Below are 21,788 nucleotides of genomic sequence, written 5' to 3'. Positions count from 1 at the left end.
AATAAAGCTTTTTTGTTAAATGTTGTCCTGTCGACGCAATAAGAAAAAATAAAACTTTCGACATAGTTCTGTTTCTTCCATTTGAATGATATCCTATTGCTTTTTCAAAATATTCCCGTATAACATATATACATACAAAAAAGAAAATAAAAATGTATAAAAACAACGTTTAATTGAACTATAAAACATATTTGATAGTTTAAATGAAACCAATCTTGTTGGCAACATCAAGAGCGTCGACATCAGCAGTCAAACGAACGAAGGCCTTCTTGTTACCAGAGGTGGTAATCAAAGTGTTGACGGTAGCAACTTCAACGTCATAAAGTCTCTTGACAGCGTCCTTGATTTGGTGCTTGTTGGCCTTAACATCGACGAGGAAAGTCAAAGTGTTGTGTTCTTCAATCTTCTTCATGGCAGTTTCGGTGTTGAGAGGTTGACGAACAATACGGTATTGGTCCATACGGGGAGCGTGGGCAACAGACTTACGGGCATACTTGGGAGCACGCTTCAAGACCAAGGTCTTGGGACGGTGGAAGTGTGTAGTGGTACGAACCTTGCGGACAGACTTGCTGTGAACACCCTTGAGGGCGGACTTCTTGGCGTTAAGAGCCTTAGTGGAAGCTACAGAAAGAAAAGATTTAATACGTTGCTTCACATTTCAAATGATTGAAAAGGAAGTAGAAAGAGAGGGAAAGATTTCCTAAGCAACTGTAATAAACATGCACAACTTTAGGCATCGATTCCACATGTATCGACATTTATCATGAATCCGACATTGTATCTACTTTATTCCATCTATCTACCCCTCTTTCATCATCTTTCTATTCTCAATGATCATGGCATGATAATTACCTTGATTGGCCATTTTTAAGAGATTGATCTACCAACGGTTCTGGAAAGGAGGGCTTAAGGGTTTGCATCTTGCTTGCTGGTATAAGCAACAAGAAAGGACGAGACGGTGTCCGGACCGAGTAAATCTGAGACTGAAATTTGCCGAACTAATGCTTTCCAACTCTCAGCTCAATAGGCTCCCCAATTGCAATACTCATTAGACCTTGATTACATCTGATATGCAATTCATATTTTAACCGTAGTTTATTTATATACTTAGCTCTGTAAATAGACATTACAGCCCATTATACTCGCATGATTGGGGCTCTTGTCATTTCCTCATTCAAAACAATCAAGTACATAAGTTTTTAAAATCATTCTTGTCTATAGACTAATGTTCCAAAATCATACCAACAAACTTGCTTAGTCCTCTTGTGAAATTCAAATAAATTTCAAGTATTAGAAGCTGACATTAGCTTTCACTGATAAACACGATTTGCAAAGATTTTACTAAAATCTTGCGTAGCAGGAATATTGATACTCATCAAAGCTAGTCAATCGCTTTCAAACAAGTTTTATGCACAATGGCTTTATAGGCGACCTTGCCTATAGATTGATCATGAAAAATATGCAAAAACAAAGCTAAAATCAGAAAGTTTGGAAACAGCATTATATCAATCGAAGGTCTATGGCCGCATATGTACTGAGTATTTATGTAAAATGCTAAGAGACTCTGATACCCCAAAAAGTCATCAAATATATGCACAAAAATCACTTTGGTAACTAATTTTCAGTCAAAATGGATAGACCTTTGTCTAACAGCATGCAACAATGGCGTGGATTATGGCAAAACAACTTCATTTCACTTATACTTTTAGATTTTGTGATAAAGCTATTTTTACTATTTGTTATTAACAATAAAATTATTAGTGGATATTATCTTAAAGCTAGAAAATCCAAATTTAATTTACAACCTGGACTTTCTAAATATCACGTACTACTCCAAAAATTGATGCGATAGCTGGCCGAACAGCATTTAAATGTTTTGAATAAAGTTGATTATTTGTGACAAAAAATGGAGCGATATTTTCTGCATTGTATTCCGATGGATTATACTAAAGCCATTGATTATGGCACCATAATGCTCATTCTTTCCTTTGATGATCGTAGTGTCGACTGGTATTGATTCTATTGGAAGTTTATAAATAATCTAAAGCTTTTTTAAAGAGAGATCCTATTTTGTTTTGGCAATTCTGATAATATTCAAGGAGTTAGTGACTATGGCTTGTTGATGATACTTTTGAGTATTGAGTTTCTATTTTCATTTTTTTTTTTTTTTTTTGCAATATGGAAAAGAGAGTTATTTAGGAAATCAACATATTCAACTTATGCAGACTTATTTAGAAAGAAAAAAAAACAGAGCTGTTAATTGCTGGACATGGATAGCTGTGAACAGCATATATTATGATTTATCCAAAACGCAATTCGTGTTGACTGGAGATGTTAGTTGCATGGATACGGCAGAAAAAGAAGAAAAAACTCTGCATACAATGCTCGAAAATGCCATTGGGTTTAATGAGATTGCATACGGAAAAAAAAGGCGTTAGTTGTAGTCACATCTTTCTCAGAGTTGAATATTAACTACTACCTCTTCATTATCATTGTTACAATTACAGGTTGTATATTTGATTTAAATAGAAAAAAGTATCACAAACATATGCGTTTTTTTCTTTATCTAAATCAACATACAAAGTAATCAATATGGTTGTACTATTATTTTCGCGTTTATTTCGGACAAAGTAATACCAATTACGTCATCATAATAAATTCAAAATCAGATCAGCCTGGTAGTTTTTTCTTTCCTCTGCCATATTTTTGTTTTTTTTTTTTTCTTTTCTTCATTACAAAAACAACATAGAAAATGTCTCTTGTCAACAGACCCAACAACGTCCTTGCTAACCAAAGATACTTCCAAGTAAGATTGAAAAATAAATGAAAAAATGAAATTTGTTATTAATTGAATTTTTACCTTAGGCTCCTTCTAACACACTTTTGTTCCTCCGTGGTCCCAGAGATAAGGTCTTTGTCTACTCCACCGCTGCTGTTCTCGGCGTTGGTTTAGTTGGTGCTCTCTATGGTGCTGTTAACATGGCTCGTGTAAGCATTTATATATAAGTAGTATGGTAGTAATCTGACGTCTTTTTAAATAGGGAAAGAAATAAATTATATATTAAACCAGCTTATGTTTATTGTTGTTGATTATAAAATAGAACTTATTTTGTTTTTTTTTTTATATACTTTTTCTTTTTTTAGTGCTTTGACATGAATTCAAAGTTTATCTACCAGAGAGGAAACATATCTTTTGGCCATTGCCCTGTTTCGCGTGCATGCCAATATTGACCTGTATAAACCCATTCTTCACCTTCACGAGTAAACCATCGAGGTTTCCATTCATAACCTGCAGCTTCAAACTCTTTACGTTTTTCTCTTTGACGTTGCTCAATTCTGAGTTTTTCTTGATCTGCCTTATCCACTTCGCCTATTAGAAAATGGTACAATAAGAACAATTTCCTTCAAAATTCTTTTTTTTACCTTGTTCATAAAATCGCTGATCAGGACGAAGACGGGTATCTGTAATAGGTAATTTTCCTTTTTCCAATTCAGTAATCTCATTTAATTCAGTAGCAAATTTAGTAAAACCATAATATTTTGTATGATCAGATACTCCAGGAGGACGAGCGGTCCAAAGAACAGAGAGCTTACTTTTATCCAAGCCTACTTCCTCTACTAAAGACTCACTCCATTTACCCACCACACGACGTCGCTTTGTTCCTTGTGCATCATAAAAAACAGCAACCACATCGTTCCGTTTTGTGGGTGCACCAAACAATCCACCACCAGTGCCCTCTTTAAAAGTCACAGTAGCATACTCTCCCGTTGATTGATTGATCACCTTGCACTCACCCGAATGTTCCAAGTATTTCTCACCTGCGATCATATTCTTCATCCAACTCGATGGTTTGAAAAAGGTAAAATGATCATTGTGACCTGACAAACTGACGTGGAATGTGCCCTCAGTCATGAATTCCATGGATTTACCCCAGAATTTACTCTTGATCTCTGTCGATTGCCAATACTTGAATCCTTTGGCCTCTGCATGAGCAGCAATGGTGAGTGGATTATGTGATACCTTTTCTGAAATGAAGCGAAAACCCTTATCAGGACGAATATTTTCATAAGTCTCGGTCATCATCGGATTGAATGGCTTTCTACCGATGCGATGTTGAGTAGAGGCATAGGTTGAGATGAGAAAGACAGTGACGTACATTAGACGCTCAATGGAATCAGATAACGTAGATGCCTTTTCTAACAATTCGCAGTATTCTAGTTCTTCACATGCTTTTTGCAGCATGTTGAGAGGCTCGTTCATACTAACTGGCATGGCGATCGTTGACAAGTCTTTGCCAACATTTTTTCTAATGATGGATAAGGCTGATCCAGCGTCAGCTACTGCAGGACAAGGTAAACGAGCACGTCGACTGACATTGTTATTCATTTCTTGTAAATCCAAGCGTTCAGTACTGGAATTATCCCGACTATCTATATTTAAGAAAAAGCAGGTCAATTACGATTTAAAGTAATCAATGATAGTCTTCTTATTACCAGTTTCTTCTTCGCTACTTCCTCCATAATCAATACTTGAAGTATGATCTAGTATAAAATCATCCTCATCTTCACTTAATTCAATATCTTCCGCATCAAAGAATTGTTCAGAATAACCTGAGATTTGAGAATAAAAGCTGGGTGATCTTTGAAGAGTGTGCTCATCTTGCTCCATGATGGTGCCCTCTTGAGGAGTACTCGATGTAACCACAGGTGATACAGAACCCGATCGCCTATTCTTTAAAAGGCAATTCTGTACATTGAGCCATTGTACAGCTTGTTCCTGAGCACTGGCAAGTATCGCAGCCTTTTGTTTTTCGAGAATATCCGTTGAAGGTAAACAATTTTTGATGTCATCTAGTGCCTGAATCAATTGATTGATATTTTGTTGATGGTTTGTTGAAATGTCTATGCCTTTCTCTATTTCAGCCTTCAATAGTCGATCGCTTTGACTGTTATAGACACTAAGGTTACGAGAAGAGACGCGTTTTGAATTGCTGAGACTGATGCTGCTTTGAATGGAGGGGATGTTTTGTTCGAGAAATTGTTCTTGGGTATGGTTTCTATCTTTTAATGCCTCTGACCAAGAATTGAAATCTTCTTCGGTCAATGTCTTTAGATGATAGATCATGGTACCAGAATCAATGTGTATTTGTCTTAGCTTTGGGTTATAAGAGATGGTTGATACTATGATTTGAATAGAACCTCGAATGACACTTCCAGGAGAAGTAGAATAAGATAACACACCTGTAGGAGAAAGACTAAACCAACGTTTGGCCCATCCTTTTATGGTTGTTAAGTCAAACAATGTTATATGTCTATTGCAGTGCATGTATACCTTGCATCCTTTTTCTCTTTTTTTTTAATAACCAGCCTGATGCTTCATTTTCAGATTCTTTTACATCTTCCGCATTACCCAAAGCAACACTATAGGTTAATATCTTGGGTGTATTTCTTGAGAAGGTATTATCTGATAATAGTCATTGTTATTGCATTGTATAAATATAGCATATTAATTACCAAAGACTAATACATAGTTCCCGGGGTCTTCTACGCTGTAAGTTCCTTGAATTTTATGGTCACATGATTGAGTATGTTGTATGGGAATAATCTCTTCTAAACCACTCTCCTTTAATTTCGTCGTTGCTACTGATTTTGAACGTGGTCTATTGGTATGGTTATTGTGGTTGACATAAGTTGCTTCGATATCGTCATCAATTGATATAACATCTATCCCTCTTCTATTAATACTTGTTTCTTTCTCTTTGTTAGTAATCATTACCTGCATGGCTTGTCTCAATGGAGGCTACTGACATTTGTCTTTTTTGTAATGGTTGATGTTGTGCACGAAATATGATGTCAGAAGAGTTTGGAAGTGGTTCCTTTTCTTTTCTTCGAAAGAGACCGAATGATATATTGTTACGTTTAGTAGTAAAAGACCATCTTATTACTGTTCCTTTTGTAGGCACGTAGATATTATATAAAAATGAATCCCTTGGTTGAACTTGTACGACTTCCATAATTTTAAATGAAAAAAAAAAAAAAAAAAAAAAAAAAAGCAAAAAATATATTTTTTTCCTATTTTTTCTGTCATCAACAAAAACCCATTTTTGGTGATTCTTCATGTTTTTATGCACAACAATGAACTGACATTTTTTTTTTACTTCCCCTTTTTTCTCTTTTTTCTTTCCAAGTAGCCATTGCTTTTCATTATAAAAGGATTAGTAAACGCACACACTCTCCTGAAAGCTATTTCTCTTCTAAAACGTAATTTTTTTTCTTGTTACAGCATAATTAAAAAAGAAATAAATGAATAAAACTCGAGTGCACAAACACTTAAAATAAAACGTACAGGATGACGACAAGTTTTTAAAACTGTACGACAATAAAACATTTAAATTGGCAACATTTTTATACACCTCAGAAATACATTGAATATACAACAAATAGTCTGGATAGCTTGATTACTTTTTACTTTATGGATACTACTATTGGTGTGTTATATGTGGATATATGGTGTACGGATGAGATGTTTCCTGTAACGTCTCTTGTATGTCAAGGTGAGTGTAGCTGTTTTACTCTTCTATTTAAGGGGTGTCCACTTTAACAAATAGATGTGTCTCTTTGTTAGATATAAAAGGGAACAGTAGAGAGTGCATTTAATAAAGAATAATAGTAGTATTGATTGTTAATATAAAGCCATAATTAAGTTTAATATTCCGGTTTTTCTTTAATACAAGGCCTTTTGATAACCTTATAAGAGTAAATGCTTGATGAGTGAATCCGCTTTCTCTACACCATCTGCCATTTGTAGCTTTCTCCTTATTACAGAGCATATCGTCTAATGTAACTTTTCTTAAAAATAGGGCATTTTCTGAACATTGTACGAAAATATAGAGGCGTACAGAAATCAATTAAGCAAATAATACAACCCTTTCTTTGATACCAATATTTAAGCAGATTGAATGAGCATAAGGTAGGGAAATAATTTACTGTTTTTAATTGTAATTTATGAAATAAAGATGTGTGAGTGCACTATTTTACTTTATTTTGCTTTTATGCACGCTGGCGAACAACAAGGTCCAAGAACTACAAAAGATTTTAGCTCCAAAAGAAAAAGCCCTAGAAAAACCACTGCTAATGTTTACCTGCTCATAATTAATTTGTACCCAACCATCACTGTTATCATCAAACTGCTTAAATGAATCGGTTAATGTCTTTACAGTAACGCATGCTTGAACAAAGTTATCAAAAGTGACATCTCCTTTTCCTGTCTTATTGACAGTGGCTATCAGATAACGAATAAATAACTACAACCGAATATGATAAAAAGAAAGTTTACCGTAACGATCAAACTTTTGAATTAAAGTATGAATGAATTTTGGTGAGACATTGAATCCAAAGTTTCTTAAAGCATTTCCCATTTCAGATTCATTAATGCTTCCAGAGCGATCCACATCAAATGCTTGAAAGCATCGTTTCCAGTCATCGATATATCTCCATAAAGCAGTAAACTCATTAAAAGCGATTGTTCCGCTATTGTCTATTAATAACTTAAGTCCATCTTTGTTGCTGAATAATAAGTATTATTACCTGCATCAAACATATTCACCATAAGTCTAACAGTTTCAATATTGAATGGGCTCCAATCCCCATTAATTAAAGCATGCTGAAGCTCATCAGCTGAAATATGTCCTGAACCATCCTTGTCGACTGCTTTAAACCACGTAAATAACTGTTGGTCAGCATTACCAGGTGGTGCTATTAATAAATATAAGAATGCTTATATGATATCACTCTACATTATCTACCATAAGCTCCTCCTTGCTGAGCATAGTTTTGTCCATAGTTGGCTGTATTTTGGTTACCTGGAGGAGGCTGTTGATAAGACATTTAAAAGTTTAATATAAAAAAGAAGAGGAAAAGAAAAGGTGTTACGTTTGTGTTTATGAAGTGATCAAAAATATATTTATTCATTTCTATTTGAATTTCCGCTTAAAGTTTATTTTGCCACTTTTTATCATTTAGCCACGAATTGACAAGTGTATAAGCAAGTGAGCCCTTAGATGGCAGGCTAAATGTGGCATTTTCATTCCCTTTGGCTGCTGCCATCACTTCAGATCGAGTAAACCAGCGGGCTGACTCAAGTTCATCATCCGCAAAAGAGATGTCAGTAGACACCGCCTCCGCATGGAACCCAAGCATCAGTGAGTTAGGAAATGGCTAAAAATAAATTATATTTAATGTCTGTGTATATTTAATCATCCTATATTTTATACCCATGGTTGACTACTGTGATAAGCAACTCGGTTCACAATGATACCTGTCTCTTCATATGCTTCTCGCCGTATTGCTTCTTCTAAGCTTTCTGCTGCTTCTAGAAAGCCTATTTTTTTGTGTAAGTTTCCATTTTTACTTTGTCCTCCTTTTTCACTTGTACCTGCTATGCAAGAATACATCTTTTTAGGCCATCTCTTTTGACGTCCCAATAAAATCTTGTCACCATTTGGATGGATAATACACGTAATAACAACGGCATCTTTTTAATGTTAGTTTTACTAAAAGTGGAATCATATTTAGACACACTTGCCTGTTCTAGGATAAGTAAAATTCTGCACTCCAGTGTGGCTGATACATTTCGGTGCTTCCTCAGATGGGGCGCATGTCCGCTTGTGGCCACCCTCAACCATTATAGTTCTTTTACCACAGGCTGAACAAAACATGTTACGAGCATTCCAATCAACTATAAATTTAGGATATTAAACAATGCCATCATGACTCAAAACCTGTCTTTACTCATCGCAGCTGCTTGTGCAAGTATGGCGCTTTCAGACTTCTCCATAGTAAAAGCACGCGGAAGAGTAGAACAAAACGCCAATGTTCCGGATTCAAATTCTATTTTTATAATCAGCGCCTCCCATATTCTTCTTCTCTTTAACCTCATATTACCTTTAATTAGCTTTTGAAGTTCATTCTCAAATAATCCTTTGGGGGTTAAATCTAAAGCCCAAAAGGCCACACCGTCTTCACCTTTCCCTTGACTTTCATCGATACCCAAAAATACAAGGATAATTTCACTGTTGTTTTTATTAAAGCCATCGTTTGTATAAACTTTATCTACAATAGAAGCAACCTTTTCATAATCAACATAATGAATTGACCCTGATTGATCATATAAAGCCTGTTGACCAGATAATACAACATATTTAGATTTTGGTGATTTGGCTAATTTTGAAAGAAATTCTTGATCTGTTCGTGCCCACCCGTACCTGCATGGATACATATCAATCTCGTCAAAAGAAGGGTTATAATATGCTTTTTACCTGTTTAAGGGGCTACCTGCAAAGACTGCTGTGTGATTATTAGAAAAAGGGTTCGCAGTAGGTGCTGATTCTTCTTGCAAGAGTTTTGCAATCTCTTCGTTTCCCCAAAGCGTCGCAAGCTGATGTGCTGTCTTTCCTTCTGAATTTACTTCACTTAAATTTACTTTGTTTTTTTTTAAAAACTCGACAGTCTCTAATTGTCCAAAACGGGCAGCAAAATGAAGAGGTGTCCAACCGCGTTCGTTCTTGTCATTGAGATTCTTGACATTACTTTTTAAATAGTCTAAATCGCCAGATGCTGCAGCTTCAAAGACATTAGAACTACTCATTTTTAAGTGAAAAAAATAAAAAGAGATAAAACACAATAAAAGTACACGCGTTTACGCTTATACAATTTCTAATTACTAATCATTTGCTAGTTATTTAACCGAGATCCACCAATCATATGCCAAAATATTCAAATAGAATAAACACCCTTTATTACATCCATTGAGTACCTACAAGATTCTTGTATATAGATTCTCTTGTTTTATTTGCATAATATTCATCTAATCGATCAGACTCTTTTCTCAGCTCATCCAACATCATCTTTTTTCTTTTCTGCTTTTCATTGAGGTATGCATTTTGCTTTTCCTGTATATCGTTATTGGATCTTTTGATATCAAATCTAGACAATGCTTGATCGAGTAGTTCTTGTGTATTTAGTAAAGATTGCGTAAGTTCTTGATCTATGGTAATATTTTTGTGTTTGGATATTTTTGAGTGGCAACTAGTTAAGGCGGCATATGTTTTCGCAAGCGATTCAGCAGAGACGGAGCCATTCTCAAATTGCTCAGCAAACGATTCAAGTTCCTCATTCATTTTATCTTGTGTGTCTGAAAACACCAACTTGTTTAGTTCTGAGACATCTAAAGTATCAAACGCAAAGTAATTATGCATGCTCTTTCTTTTTTTTTAAAAAAAAATAAAAAAAAAAGAGGCGATTTCTGTTCTTGAAAAATAATCTTTTGTAAACATCTGTACTGCACTTGTCGTTTTCATGTCATAATAGTTAAAGTATGCTATAAGCTCAAGAAAACTTCAAGGTTTCTTGGTTTGATTGTTGAAACACGACATTTTAAGTAATTCAGTATATTAACCTCTCTTTAGACCATACTTTATGCCAAAGGATCTCATTAAAAGAGAGATCCTTTCTTTTTAAACGTTGAGTTGGTTTGAATAAACTTGAGATTAAAGATTGCATTAAGTCAACTATATCCATATACAGCTATCTTTCTTAGAAAACACTAACTGATAAAATAAAAACGTCGGATTAGAAATAAGCGCTTTTTTTTTTTTTTTTTTTTTTTTTTTTTTCTACTTTTTTTTTTTTACTTTTTTTTCTTCAAAAAAGAAAAACTCTTCCATGTCACAACAAGACGAGAGAACAGTTTACTATATATCGTTATGTGAGCAACTTTATAACCCAAAGACACTACAGGACAGTGTCGAAGCTCAAAAGATATTGGAACAATCATTCCCTACCTTTTCTAATTCCACTGCAACAAATGACATTGCTACACCTACAGAAACAGCTTCTGCTCTTCGGGTTTTATTAGAAAGTTCTCCGAGCCCCTATGTTCAAACATTTTGCTTTTCTAGACTGAAACAGCTAGTACAGGATCAATTGACTACTTTTAGTACAGAAGCAAAAATACAACTTCGTAAGTAAAAAAGAAAAAAGAAAAAAATGAATGAATATATGCATAATTGATATATGATGACAATAGGAACTTTTCTGCTGGAATATGCATTCATGCATCCAGACTTGATACCTTTTGTAGTATCTCAATTAGCAAGTTTATTAGCTATCATGACATTGATTGGATGGTTTGAGGTGGAGAAATATAAGGACGTTTATAAAGACATTTCCCAGTTCATTCAAGTAAATATTATCATTGTATCGTATACGCCGACAATGTCATCACTAATCCTTTTATATAAAATAATAGGCCTCAGTAGATCATCGTATTATTGGCTTACAGATATTATCAGTGCTTGTACAAGACATGAATCCTCCTAGTTTTACAAGAAATTCATCAAAATATAGAAAAGCAGGTAAGTTGACTTTGTTTAATTAAAAAAAAATGTTAAAATCTTTGAAAGCGGGCGAATTTCGTGATACACAGTTATTTGACGTTTGTGAGACTGCATTTAAAACGCTCGAAGAAATTGTTCAACATGGAATTGCTTACAGTCACAGTAATGCCATAGCATGATTTCCTTTGTTATACAACTTATCTTTTTTATTTAGTTGATCAGGAACAGCGTTTAAAGGAAGTAACCCTCAATTTAATTGTAAGGTGCTTTTCATATGATTTTAGTGGTACAAGTCCTGATGAATCCGGAGAAGATGTTGGCACCATTCAGGTAGCGTATGCACCTTGCCTTAAAAAATCAATACTCAGTTTACTTAGGTACCTACAACTTGGAGACCTTTATTAACAAAAGAAGACTTTTTATCGACCTTTTTTAAAGCTTATAACGAATTTGAGCCTTCTCTCGCGTCTAAAGTGATGGACTGTCTGGTACAAATCGCCTCTGTTCGTATTGCGCTATTCAATGAGCCTTACAGAACCCAATTTATTACATCCATCATGCAAGGTATTCGTGATATCATTTTGAGCTCTCATGGGTTGGACAACAGTGATACTTACAATGGATTTTGTCGATTCCTGTCGCGATTTAGAGCCACAGTGCCTTTGAACGAGATGGTACAAACACCTGGGTACCTTGATTGGATTGTTTTGATAGCTGATTTTTCTTTCAAAGCGTTTCAATCATGGAAATCTGTGCCAAACACCTCAACCTATATACTCAGCTTTTGGTCTAGACTTGTACAAAGTATGACTTATTATCAGCAATTGGGTGAAGAGGCGATCGAAAAGCTGTCAACTATCACAGTCGAGGTTGGAAGACAAGGAATATCGTTTGTTTTTTATTAACCTTTTTATTGGAAAGGTGGTTCAAGCTTACGTCTCTGCAACCATTGAATCAGTACCTGTGTATATAGAAGAAGGACTAGATGGTAATTTGCTTTAATCTTTTATTTATCTTGTTTTTATTAACTTTTGTAACGATACTTTTAGATCCTCTTGAAAATGAAGACGCATTGATAGAATCATTAAACTATTTAGGCCAAATAGCGCACAAAAAATATCGAGACTCTGGTATGGTTATCACTCAGGTATTTGATCCGATCACCGTTCAATACCAAGAGCTAGTAAACTCCATAAGTGTTGCAAACCCTGAAGGGTTTAGAGAAATGCTTGAAATTATTGAAACCAAATTTGCTTGGCTTATTTATATCATGGCTGCATTTGTAGGCAACCGAGCAGTAAATATATACATTTTTCTAGAGGGAGGTGTTGAATTTAAGACTTTATTTATGTCCATAGGCATTCATGACGTCGGATAATGTTGATAAAATGGATAGTGAGATTACAACTCGAGTATTGCAGCTAGTAAATGTACAGCAGTTACTACAGAATCAACATGGGAACACTTTTATGAATGAAAAGCTGGACTTGGCATTCATTTACTTTTTTCAGCAGTTTAAAAAGTCATACATGAGTGAATCAAATGGAAGAGATGTAATTTAGCTTGCGCAAAATGTAAATATATTAAAAATTAACTGCTTTATTAGATTTACTCAAACTTGTCCAAAGTATTTGGAATAAGTGACCAGGTTACAATGTTGGATGTCATTATGCGCAAAATGTAATTACATCACTTGAAACTTAGAAACATATACTAACACTTTCAAAGCGTATCTAATATGCAATTCTGGGCAGATAATGAGCTTGTTATCAGAAGAACATTAGAACTCTTTAATGATCTTAATACTGGGTAAACATTAAAAATATCCATAAATGTATTCAGCTTTAACAAAAGAAAAATTATAGATATGGTGCTTCCAAAAACCTTCGTAAAATTGAAACAACTAATCTGATTTTTCAAAATCACATTGCAAGCGAGATTGCATTTTTTCAACATGAGAAGCAAAGGGAAAACAGAACACTTTATTTTCAGATATTATGCAAGCTATTATTCGCTGATGACAATGCTACTGAGCGAATATTTTATGAATTTATGAAACCTTTTGATATGCGCATTCAAGCATTAGGTCCCTTAGATACCATTGAAGCATTCAGACAAGAAAAAACCAGAGTAAATATATGATTCATTTTATCTTCTGTTTGATACTTACCGTCTTATATAATAGAGAGCTATTCGAGATATATTCATTGACTTACATGGTTTCATCTCTTCCATTCAAAGTCGTCGTCACTTTCTTTTCTTCTTTGACTGGTTCTATAATCATCACTCATCTTTGCTGCTGCATGCTGTAGAAGCTTGGTCTCCAGATCCCATAGTAAATACTTTGTTGACATTCTATTTAGAGTACGCTAGTAACAAAAACCAAAGATTGGGATTTGATATATCCTCGCCCAATGGAATTCTGATATTTAAGGATGCAAGCCATATTATTTGCTCTTACAATCAGCAATTGTCAAAGCAACCCGAACCATCAGCGGATCAGGCTTATGATTACAAGTATAAAGGTATCAGTCTGTGCTTTAACATCTTATCAAAGTGTCTTGGAGGTAAATATATCAATTTTGGTATACTTTGGTTATATCAAGATAAGGCAGCCAATGAAGCTTTTGAAGCTACACTTCAACTTGTTCAAAGTATTCCGCTGAATGACCTATTCGTAAGAAGAAAATGAAGAAAAAGGAAAACAAATGTCTTGATTCATGTCTTTCTTTATAGAGCTTCCCAAAACTATCACAATCCTTTTTTTACATGCTGGACGAATTTGTCAAAGAACAGCAACTCATGGCTATGCCTCATGTTTCTCCCGAAATATTTTTACACCTGATACAGGCTTGTGAACAAGGTATTGAATCTATGGATCAGGTTGTCTTTTCTCATGCCTGCTCTGCTATCAATCACATTTGCTGCTATGTTATCGGGGAAACTGAAAGGCTTACTAGACAACAACAACGCAGGAGATCCTCTCAGCAGCACTGGCTGATAACTTATCTAGCACAATTCAGACATGTCTTGCCTGCTCTTTTAACCTCCCTACTGCAAATACTCTTGTTTGATGATAAGGCGGATCAGTGGACGTTGTCAAGACCGTTGTATCCATTGATTCTGTTGGAGCGCGATTATGTATACAGATATATCAATGCCGTTATTGAAAATCAATTGCCTGAAAGAAAAACAATAGTAACAACTGTAAAGGAAAGAAAAAGAAATATAATGAACCCCACTAATATTTTCTTAGGTATTAAATGGATTATTAAGCGGTATTAATTGGACATTATCAACAAAAGATCGGGAAAGATTTACCCATAACGTATCGACGTTTAGAAAGCCGCTTAATGCACACAGTATAAAATTAACACCTTTAGCTACTTCGCCTGCGTACTATTAGATAAAAAAATATTTTGTATATTTTATACATATTTATATAAAAATGGGTCACTTTTGTTTCGCTTTCTTCTATTATTTTGTTTGTTTGTATTTCTATATTGCAAAAAAGAAAAAAAAAAGTATGGTTACTCTTCATATCTTTTTATCTGTAAATTATGTACTTACATCTTCACTTTGTAATCTTCTAACAGGATCTATTGAATTCCGTAATCCGTTAAAGATACTTTGGAAAGCACCAGTCAATCCAATCATAGGTCTAATGACAGCCACAGGTACAGCACGTATCACATTTTGACTCGATTGCTCTTCTTCTTCCTCTTCCCCTTCATCTGCAGGTACAGCCAAAATGGTCTGTGCCATATTTTCATCTGTATATACAAAATGTTGGTCGACCGTTTGCTGCTGCTCATGTGGCGCAAAGAATTCATCGGCGTGTTCCAGAATGATCTGAGTACCAGAGGCGATACGTGAGCTCAGCTTGATGGCTTCAATTGCTGTGGCTCGAGCAAACGAGAGTGTTCCCTTTTGAAGACCACGGATAATCCGACCGTCCTTTCGATACTGCTGGACCGGTAGCAGCACAAGATCGGCCACACCTGTACCAAGATTGGTAAGGGATCGAATGGGAGCAACACCAGAGACCATATGTGGCACCTGCGTCTGTTTTATGTGGGGTAGCCATGCTTGTGCTATCTTGTCTAGTAATGGGTCAATGCCCGTTATGCCGGTAAGCTTGATTGAACACAATGACATTTCTGCTCCATCCAAAGAAAAGAGATTGATGAGTTCTGCAAGTTGGCCCTCTTTAAGATTACTATAATTTATGTACTTGGGTTTATAGTCAATCTTTAAAGTAACCGGTTGAATATTTACATATTCTAAATTAAAAAAGTACATAAGTATGCATTATACTCGAAACTTTTAAAAGCTTACGGAAAAATGTGTCATCCTTTTTTGGATCCTTGGGTGCATCTACTAATTTGGTAGACTTCAAGATCAATTTATCGAATGTAAAGAAATCGACTAGGAAATTGAGTGCATCTTGATCAACATATAATCGAATAGGTAACAGTTTAACTTTAAGTCGAAGTTCTTGCTGATCAGGAATAGGTCTTAAGCTAGTCAGTTCTAAATGAACCATACTTTCACCATCCTCTCGACACATGGCAGCCGACTTCATATAGCCTAATAGTTTCTTCCACGCTGATGTCTTTATGTTATCAATCACACTCATGTCATTTATATTTAGCTGAAAGTAAAGATCTGTCGCTTCCTTAGAGGGCATCAGGTCAAAACTGACGGATATTTCAGTTAGTTGAATCTCTATCTGAACATCTTGTCTTTGTCGCTGTCTTCCATCAAATCCTCCTTGATCTGTAAAAGCGGCTTTTCTATCATGCTTGCGTGCTGCCATCTCTGCGCGTACATAATCCCAATCATATCCCTCATAAAGTCTCCATATTACATTAGCATGATGTACTCGGAGTGATAAAAGCGCCCTGGTGAGATCTACAGGCGATGTTTTCTTACTACTAGTTGTTGTGTTGTCACTTATCTCTGAACCATAGAAATCATCAATGACCTCCAAATTTTCTGTCGCCAGAAGACGTATGATATCGTCCGTCCGTTTAATATGTCTTCGTGGTTTGATGGGTGGTGTTATCGATTTACCGGGTGAGCTGTAAAATTCTTCAACATAGTCCTCTATCTCGGGCACTTCAATCAGAGTTGGGGGTGACATTCTCCTCTCTGCTGACTTGAATGCATTTTCATCAATGCTAGCCAGCATGTCTAGTTCGTTGATCGTACGCATTGTCATGACGGTCGAGGCCCTTCGTGGCTGCTGTTGAACTGGCGCAGGTGACTCATTTGCAGCTTTCATCGACAGGTGTGTCATCAAATTAACTAAGGATTGAAATGAGTCTGAGCTGGTGTCCAGATAAATGTCAGTACTTGTGATGGCCACATCTGCTTTCGGTACCAACAAGTGTTCTAGCATCTTGAGTTTAACTTCCAACTCAATTGACTGTAGTGAAACTAAAGGAACAAAACCAAGAGCTAACCAGTATTGACGTGAATTGGCAGCGCTGCTTTCAATATGCTGATGCCTCTGTACAGCGTGATCTAAAAGTAGAAGCTGGATGTCATCCACACATACCTTGATCTCTAACATCGGCTGGCCATTCATAATATTCGTAATAAGTTGTATACCATCAAGGAGCACAATAGCTTTGGAAGGGTGATCGGTTGGCTCGTAGTTAATCGATGTGTCGACTACATGGGTATATATCTTTATGTGTTGCTTTGGAGGATCGATAAATACCATCTACAGTAAAGTAAAGACATGAATAACAGATCACAAGTCACTTTTTTTTTTTACTTCTTCAGGTGCTTGTTGAAATTGGACAAGTTGTTCTATAAAACCAATATCTGGCGTTGCTTTCCAACATAGGCCGCCTGCTACAATGCTTGTTTCTTTACTAATCTTGTTGATATCAGGATATAAAGAAAGTCGAGAAAAGATGGAAACCATTGATTTACTTCTACTAGACTAGACAAAAAGGCGGCCATTATTTTTTTCTTTAGCAACCTTTTTCTTTTTATATATAAATTTGAGCACTTACTGTTATTATCTTTGGTATTGCTTTACAAAATAACTCTCGATCGTTAAGATTATCATACAATGCTAATTCCTCAATATCTAGAGTAGTTATATTCTCATTTTTTCCCATATGCTTCATACAAGCAAAATATTTAAATTCAGAGAATTGGAGTGTGTAAAGATCAGTGGTTGATGTATGCAAGCACCAATGACATTGACTAAGAACAGCTACGAGGGAAAGCAAGCTCGGTTTTTCCTTCTGATGGTGGTAATGATGGTTGTAATCTTCAGTATCACTTTCAGTCACATTTAGCAGAAACCTTGGTTGCCACAGCAACAGATCGTTTTGGATGATTTGCACTTTGTCCCAATGCGCCTTGGTCAAATTCATATGGGTGACTGGTAAATGGCAGTTCATTACGAATTGCTAAAAGAAAGTCATATTAGTTACGTGCGCTTTTGTTTGCAAACCTGAGAATCTTACAGAAGTTTCAATTGTTCTTTGCTTAAATATAAGAGCTGAATCTGATTGATTTTCAATGGATGTATTTCCTTCCTTGAGTCCATCAAATAGAGTGTGAGGCATATCATGGTTTGTATCTGAACGAGTATGATGAATTGATTGAGGATCTCTCACAGTGATTTCAATACTTGGACATAAAGTAGCTTCAGAAAACATTTGCATGTCTTGGATGGTTTTAGCAGTAAACCAGCATTGAGTAGTCGTGTCTAGTTCAAGGGCATTAAGAAACAAATTAGACATATTATACTTTTGGTTTCTCTTACCTTCCTTGATAAAAACGTTGATAAAATTCAGCTCAATATTCATGCGTGTAGCATTATTTATGTGAGCAGATTCTTTTTCGTCTATGTCTTTTGTTGTTTCAGCAGTAGGCGATGTTGACCAAAAAACCACAGCTTTTTTGACATCAACGCTTAGTTGGTTTTCATGGTTTTTATCATTGAAATCGTACCGACTCGTTGCTTGACTCATATCTGGCGAAAGAAGCACAAGACGAATGAAAGCACATTTTACTTGTATTCTTCTATTTGGCAACAAATCTTCTAATAAATTGGATGTATTTCTACGCAGTCTAGTTTCAAATAAAAAACGTTTTATACTTTTTGATTATTACACGTCATGAATATATTTACCTCGGTAATTCTGATGGCTGAGAGAGTGGTTTTCTATTTATGAACGCATATATATAACTATCGAATCTATTTATAATACGAGGATCAAAATATAGTTTGAATGCTTGTATATCAACATGTATATCTTCATTTAATGAAATACTTCCTAAAAATACTTTTAGTGATTTTAAATGATACAACACAACATGTTTACCATTCATAAATAATCTCTTTTTATCTATTTTAACCCTAATCACTTCAACTGCACTTTTTTCTTGTTCTTTTTCATCATAAAAGCTAGGAAATATATCCTCATCAGAGTAATTATGCATGATGCTGTTATCAAATTGAATAATAGGTTGATAGCAATTATATCGCGTTTGATGTGCCTTATCCTTGATGGCTACAAAACTTGGTCTTTGAACCCATTCATCTAATTCTAAGTTGAGAAATAAGAAATTGATGCAGTGATCGTGATTGATGAACCGTTGCATTCGAATATTCAATTGATCCATAACAAATCGGATGTGAGTTTGGTGTAAATCAACTTTGGGTCTGTTCAATATAATTTGACTATTCCGTGTGAGTAGAAAACATTCAACGCGTGAAACCTTTATCTTGACTTTTTGTTCTGGTGTATTTTCCCTGTGTAAAGTATCCTTCTTTTGCTGATTTCGAACGTCTAGATCTCCCAAGATATCTGTGCTGGATGTACTGCTTGTTGGTGTTGGAGTGAATGAATCCTGGATAAAATCCATCAGGTCTAGGAAAAAGGCGATTTGTTTTGGGGTAAGAACAAGACGAAGGTGAGTGAGTAAGAAATCGACTTGTTTGATGTGAAAGGCATTTTCGTCCAGTGGAATTGTTTTTATCCTTATCCAATTGTTTTTATCCAAAGTAGTAAATAAAAGTGATTCATACGAACCGTTATCATTTGTGGGTGTAGTTGCTTGACTCGATGGACTGGATTCTGCTTCATAAAACATCTCGGTGGACTGCATTACGTGATTGTTCACTGATCTTAACCAAACACTAGGTGGTTCTATAGTAATAATTTTGATTGTTTCATTAGGCACTGGAGATAAAAGTAATGAACTTTCATCAATGTATTTTTGTTGGTCTATGTCCTTATTAAATTCTGGTGTTTCATCAAAATAAGATATTCCAGGTATACAAATATCAATACTGTATTGCTTTTGTTCGTCATCGTCGTTGTCGTCATCTGATAATGAAGCAGCTGATGTATGTATGATGTGTATCACTGTATCCGTAATGGATACCTTTAGTTGAGCAAACAGTTTATCAATAGTACGTGTTAATACATAAATGCCGTCTGCCCGCTGAAGTGTTTCTTCTACTTGTTCATCTTCTTCAATTTCTGACTTTATAAAATCATCTGCGAAATGAAGTGAAGAGGACATAATAGATTCTTCTAGTTTTTTATCGTTTGCTATTATAGCTTCAGTACGTTTTATTCTTTTTTGCTTTTTTTTTTACCTTGCTTTTTACTGCTATTATGTTCTTTATGTTTTACTGGTACTAAATTTATTTCAAGTCCATGAATTTCAATAGATACTCCGCTCCAATGATTGGCCCAAGGTAATGAAGCATGAATACTAGATAGCCGTCCTTTTTCAACCATAAAAGGCGTATCTTGTATCAACTCATTTAATTTCTAGTACAAAAATCAATCAGTGATAAAGAAATACTATAATATTTTGTATAATCTACTTCTAGATTTAAGTTGAGGTCTCTTAATTCCACTGAGCCATTGACAAGTTCAATGTCAAAGTTGTCGAGATCTAGATCATGTTGAAGAAATGGACCAATGGCTTTCTTTAATATAAACTTATATAAACGCTTTTGAATATTAGACGGAATAGAAAAGTTAGTCCAACCAGATAAATAATCCCATGCCTTCATTAGTTATTATATGTAAGCACACACACACTAAATGCTGATAAAAATAAAAAAGAAAAAGAAAAAAAGGAAATAATAATAAAAATATTGGAGATTAAATGTAGTCTGTTTATCAGATGACTTTTTGTACAAGCTTTATGCTTTATCTCCTTAATAAAGTCAACTTGTGTCGTACAGGACAAACTATGCCATATTTGTGTAGGTATAGGTGTAGATGTGCGTATATGGGGAAATATTCATGTATTTTTAATGCGATATGACAATGAATAAAAAAGTCCTTTTTTAGTCTCTATTACAATCAAAGAGAAGAATACTTCATTTTCTATTAAAGTAAATCCTGTTCTAACTTTCTGGTTAAAGTGTGAGACTTTATTTAATGTGAGAATATATTAAAATCAAAAAGAGTTTAATGTATTAAAGCTACATACAAAATCAGGGCAATTTCGGAGAATACAACAAAAGGACAACTTGACTTTAGTAAAAAAAAAAAAAAAAAAAAAAAAATGAAAGTAAATTTAGACGATTTATCGTAAGAAATGTGATTCCATTGAATTTTGAAGTCATTTAAAAAGTATGTGCAAAAATAGCTCTCCTTATTAAAAAAAAAAAAGAGGCGGTAAAATAAGGCTCAAGCGAATACAATCAGTTTTCTATCAATTATTCATTTAAAGATTTACAGTTATTCTATAGCAAAATCTGTAGAGATAGTTCCAAGATGATGATTACACAGGAAGAGACATTTCTTGTTGAACACATTTTTTATATGCCTAAGGAAGCTGTATTCTAACAGTATACTCTCTCTTTTTATTTCCCGCGATAATCTATTAGCATGACTATCAAGTATGTCTATAAGAAGTTATTATTGTGTTGTGAAAGAACATACAGCAAATCAGAGGATCAAAAACAATTTAGCAATATTTCGCAAGCATGCTCTATTTGTAGCGCTTACTGCCCATAGGAAACTTCGTTGTTAATATTGCTGCAATGCTTATAATTTTGAATTTGAGGGTTTCTTAAAGCTCGATCATTTCATTCAAATTTATTTAAGGTGTTAATTCAATTTGAAAAAAAAAAGTGGTATGCTCACGCATCTTGCCTTACGAAGAGCAATTTTCAAATTACTTATGCCACTGATAATAAGATGTAAAGCTGCTGGATACTTATATCTCTTATTTTCCTATCCAATTTTTATTTTGAAGAGATTATACAAGTCCCCCGTTTTATACTAAAAAGAAATCGTCACTGTATCTTATACATCAAGTTTTCTTTGCGTATTACAAAGATAAAAGAATGCCATAGAGTTTATATTAAATTACTATCAACCCTAGAAA

At 34.8% G+C, this 21,788-nt stretch overlaps 8 protein-coding genes across 8 annotated transcripts; 3 read left to right on the top strand and 5 right to left on the bottom strand.

Annotated features, from left to right (window-relative positions):
- Positions 1-199: 199 nt before the first annotated feature.
- On the bottom strand, positions 200-865 carry RO3G_15366 (60S ribosomal protein uL23; the record flags this gene model as incomplete). Its single annotated transcript, XM_067669950.1, has 2 exons — positions 200-621; positions 853-865. The coding sequence occupies 2 exons, from the start codon at positions 863-865 to the stop codon at positions 200-202; spliced, it is 435 nt and encodes a 144-aa protein (XP_067526051.1).
- A 686-nt stretch (positions 866-1,551) lies between these two features.
- On the top strand, positions 1,552-1,852 carry RO3G_15365 (uncharacterized protein; the record flags this gene model as incomplete). The annotated part of the gene is made up of 2 exons (XM_067669949.1): positions 1,552-1,610; positions 1,762-1,852. The coding sequence occupies 2 exons, from the start codon at positions 1,552-1,554 to the stop codon at positions 1,850-1,852; spliced, it is 150 nt and encodes a 49-aa protein (XP_067526050.1).
- Positions 1,853-2,752: 900 nt separating this feature from the next.
- Positions 2,753-3,053, top strand: RO3G_15364 (uncharacterized protein; the record flags this gene model as incomplete). The annotated part of the gene is made up of 3 exons (XM_067669948.1): positions 2,753-2,806; positions 2,866-2,988; positions 3,042-3,053. 3 exons carry the CDS (start codon positions 2,753-2,755, stop codon positions 3,051-3,053), a joined length of 189 nt encoding a protein of 62 aa, XP_067526049.1.
- A 117-nt stretch (positions 3,054-3,170) lies between these two features.
- On the bottom strand, positions 3,171-5,339 carry RO3G_15363 (uncharacterized protein; the record flags this gene model as incomplete). The annotated part of the gene is made up of 4 exons (XM_067669947.1): positions 3,171-3,370; positions 3,424-4,431; positions 4,495-5,277; positions 5,333-5,339. 4 exons carry the CDS (start codon positions 5,337-5,339, stop codon positions 3,171-3,173), a joined length of 1,998 nt encoding a protein of 665 aa, XP_067526048.1.
- Positions 5,340-7,050: 1,711 nt separating this feature from the next.
- Positions 7,051-7,887, bottom strand: RO3G_15362 (uncharacterized protein; the record flags this gene model as incomplete). The annotated part of the gene is made up of 5 exons (XM_067669946.1): positions 7,051-7,083; positions 7,143-7,282; positions 7,337-7,537; positions 7,588-7,755; positions 7,806-7,887. 5 exons carry the CDS (start codon positions 7,885-7,887, stop codon positions 7,051-7,053), a joined length of 624 nt encoding a protein of 207 aa, XP_067526047.1.
- A 683-nt stretch (positions 7,888-8,570) lies between these two features.
- On the bottom strand, positions 8,571-9,646 carry RO3G_15361 (uncharacterized protein; the record flags this gene model as incomplete). Its single annotated transcript, XM_067669945.1, has 4 exons — positions 8,571-8,737; positions 8,791-8,889; positions 8,944-9,263; positions 9,318-9,646. The coding sequence occupies 4 exons, from the start codon at positions 9,644-9,646 to the stop codon at positions 8,571-8,573; spliced, it is 915 nt and encodes a 304-aa protein (XP_067526046.1).
- A 1,076-nt stretch (positions 9,647-10,722) lies between these two features.
- Positions 10,723-14,088, top strand: RO3G_15360 (uncharacterized protein; the record flags this gene model as incomplete). The annotated part of the gene is made up of 13 exons (XM_067669944.1): positions 10,723-11,020; positions 11,141-11,241; positions 11,309-11,414; positions 11,611-11,726; positions 11,774-12,070; positions 12,218-12,265; positions 12,318-12,384; positions 12,446-12,693; positions 12,755-12,820; positions 13,003-13,076; positions 13,125-13,205; positions 13,262-13,526; positions 13,582-14,088. 13 exons carry the CDS (start codon positions 10,723-10,725, stop codon positions 14,086-14,088), a joined length of 2,274 nt encoding a protein of 757 aa, XP_067526045.1.
- Positions 14,089-14,559: 471 nt separating this feature from the next.
- Positions 14,560-20,460, bottom strand: RO3G_15359 (uncharacterized protein; the record flags this gene model as incomplete). Its single annotated transcript, XM_067669943.1, has 11 exons — positions 14,560-14,577; positions 14,718-14,795; positions 14,967-15,679; positions 15,735-17,127; positions 17,182-17,352; positions 17,426-17,830; positions 17,888-18,468; positions 18,559-18,591; positions 18,752-19,933; positions 20,035-20,212; positions 20,269-20,460. The coding sequence occupies 11 exons, from the start codon at positions 20,458-20,460 to the stop codon at positions 14,560-14,562; spliced, it is 4,944 nt and encodes a 1,647-aa protein (XP_067526044.1).
- Between the last annotated feature and the right edge of the window lie 1,328 nt (positions 20,461-21,788).

This window comes from Rhizopus delemar, genomic scaffold (genome assembly GCF_000149305.1).
Source record: "Rhizopus delemar RA 99-880 supercont3.16 genomic scaffold, whole genome shotgun sequence".
In the NCBI taxonomy this organism is placed as follows: domain Eukaryota; kingdom Fungi; phylum Mucoromycota; class Mucoromycetes; order Mucorales; family Rhizopodaceae; genus Rhizopus; species Rhizopus delemar.
This window is presented reverse-complemented; position numbering and strand designations above follow the sequence as displayed.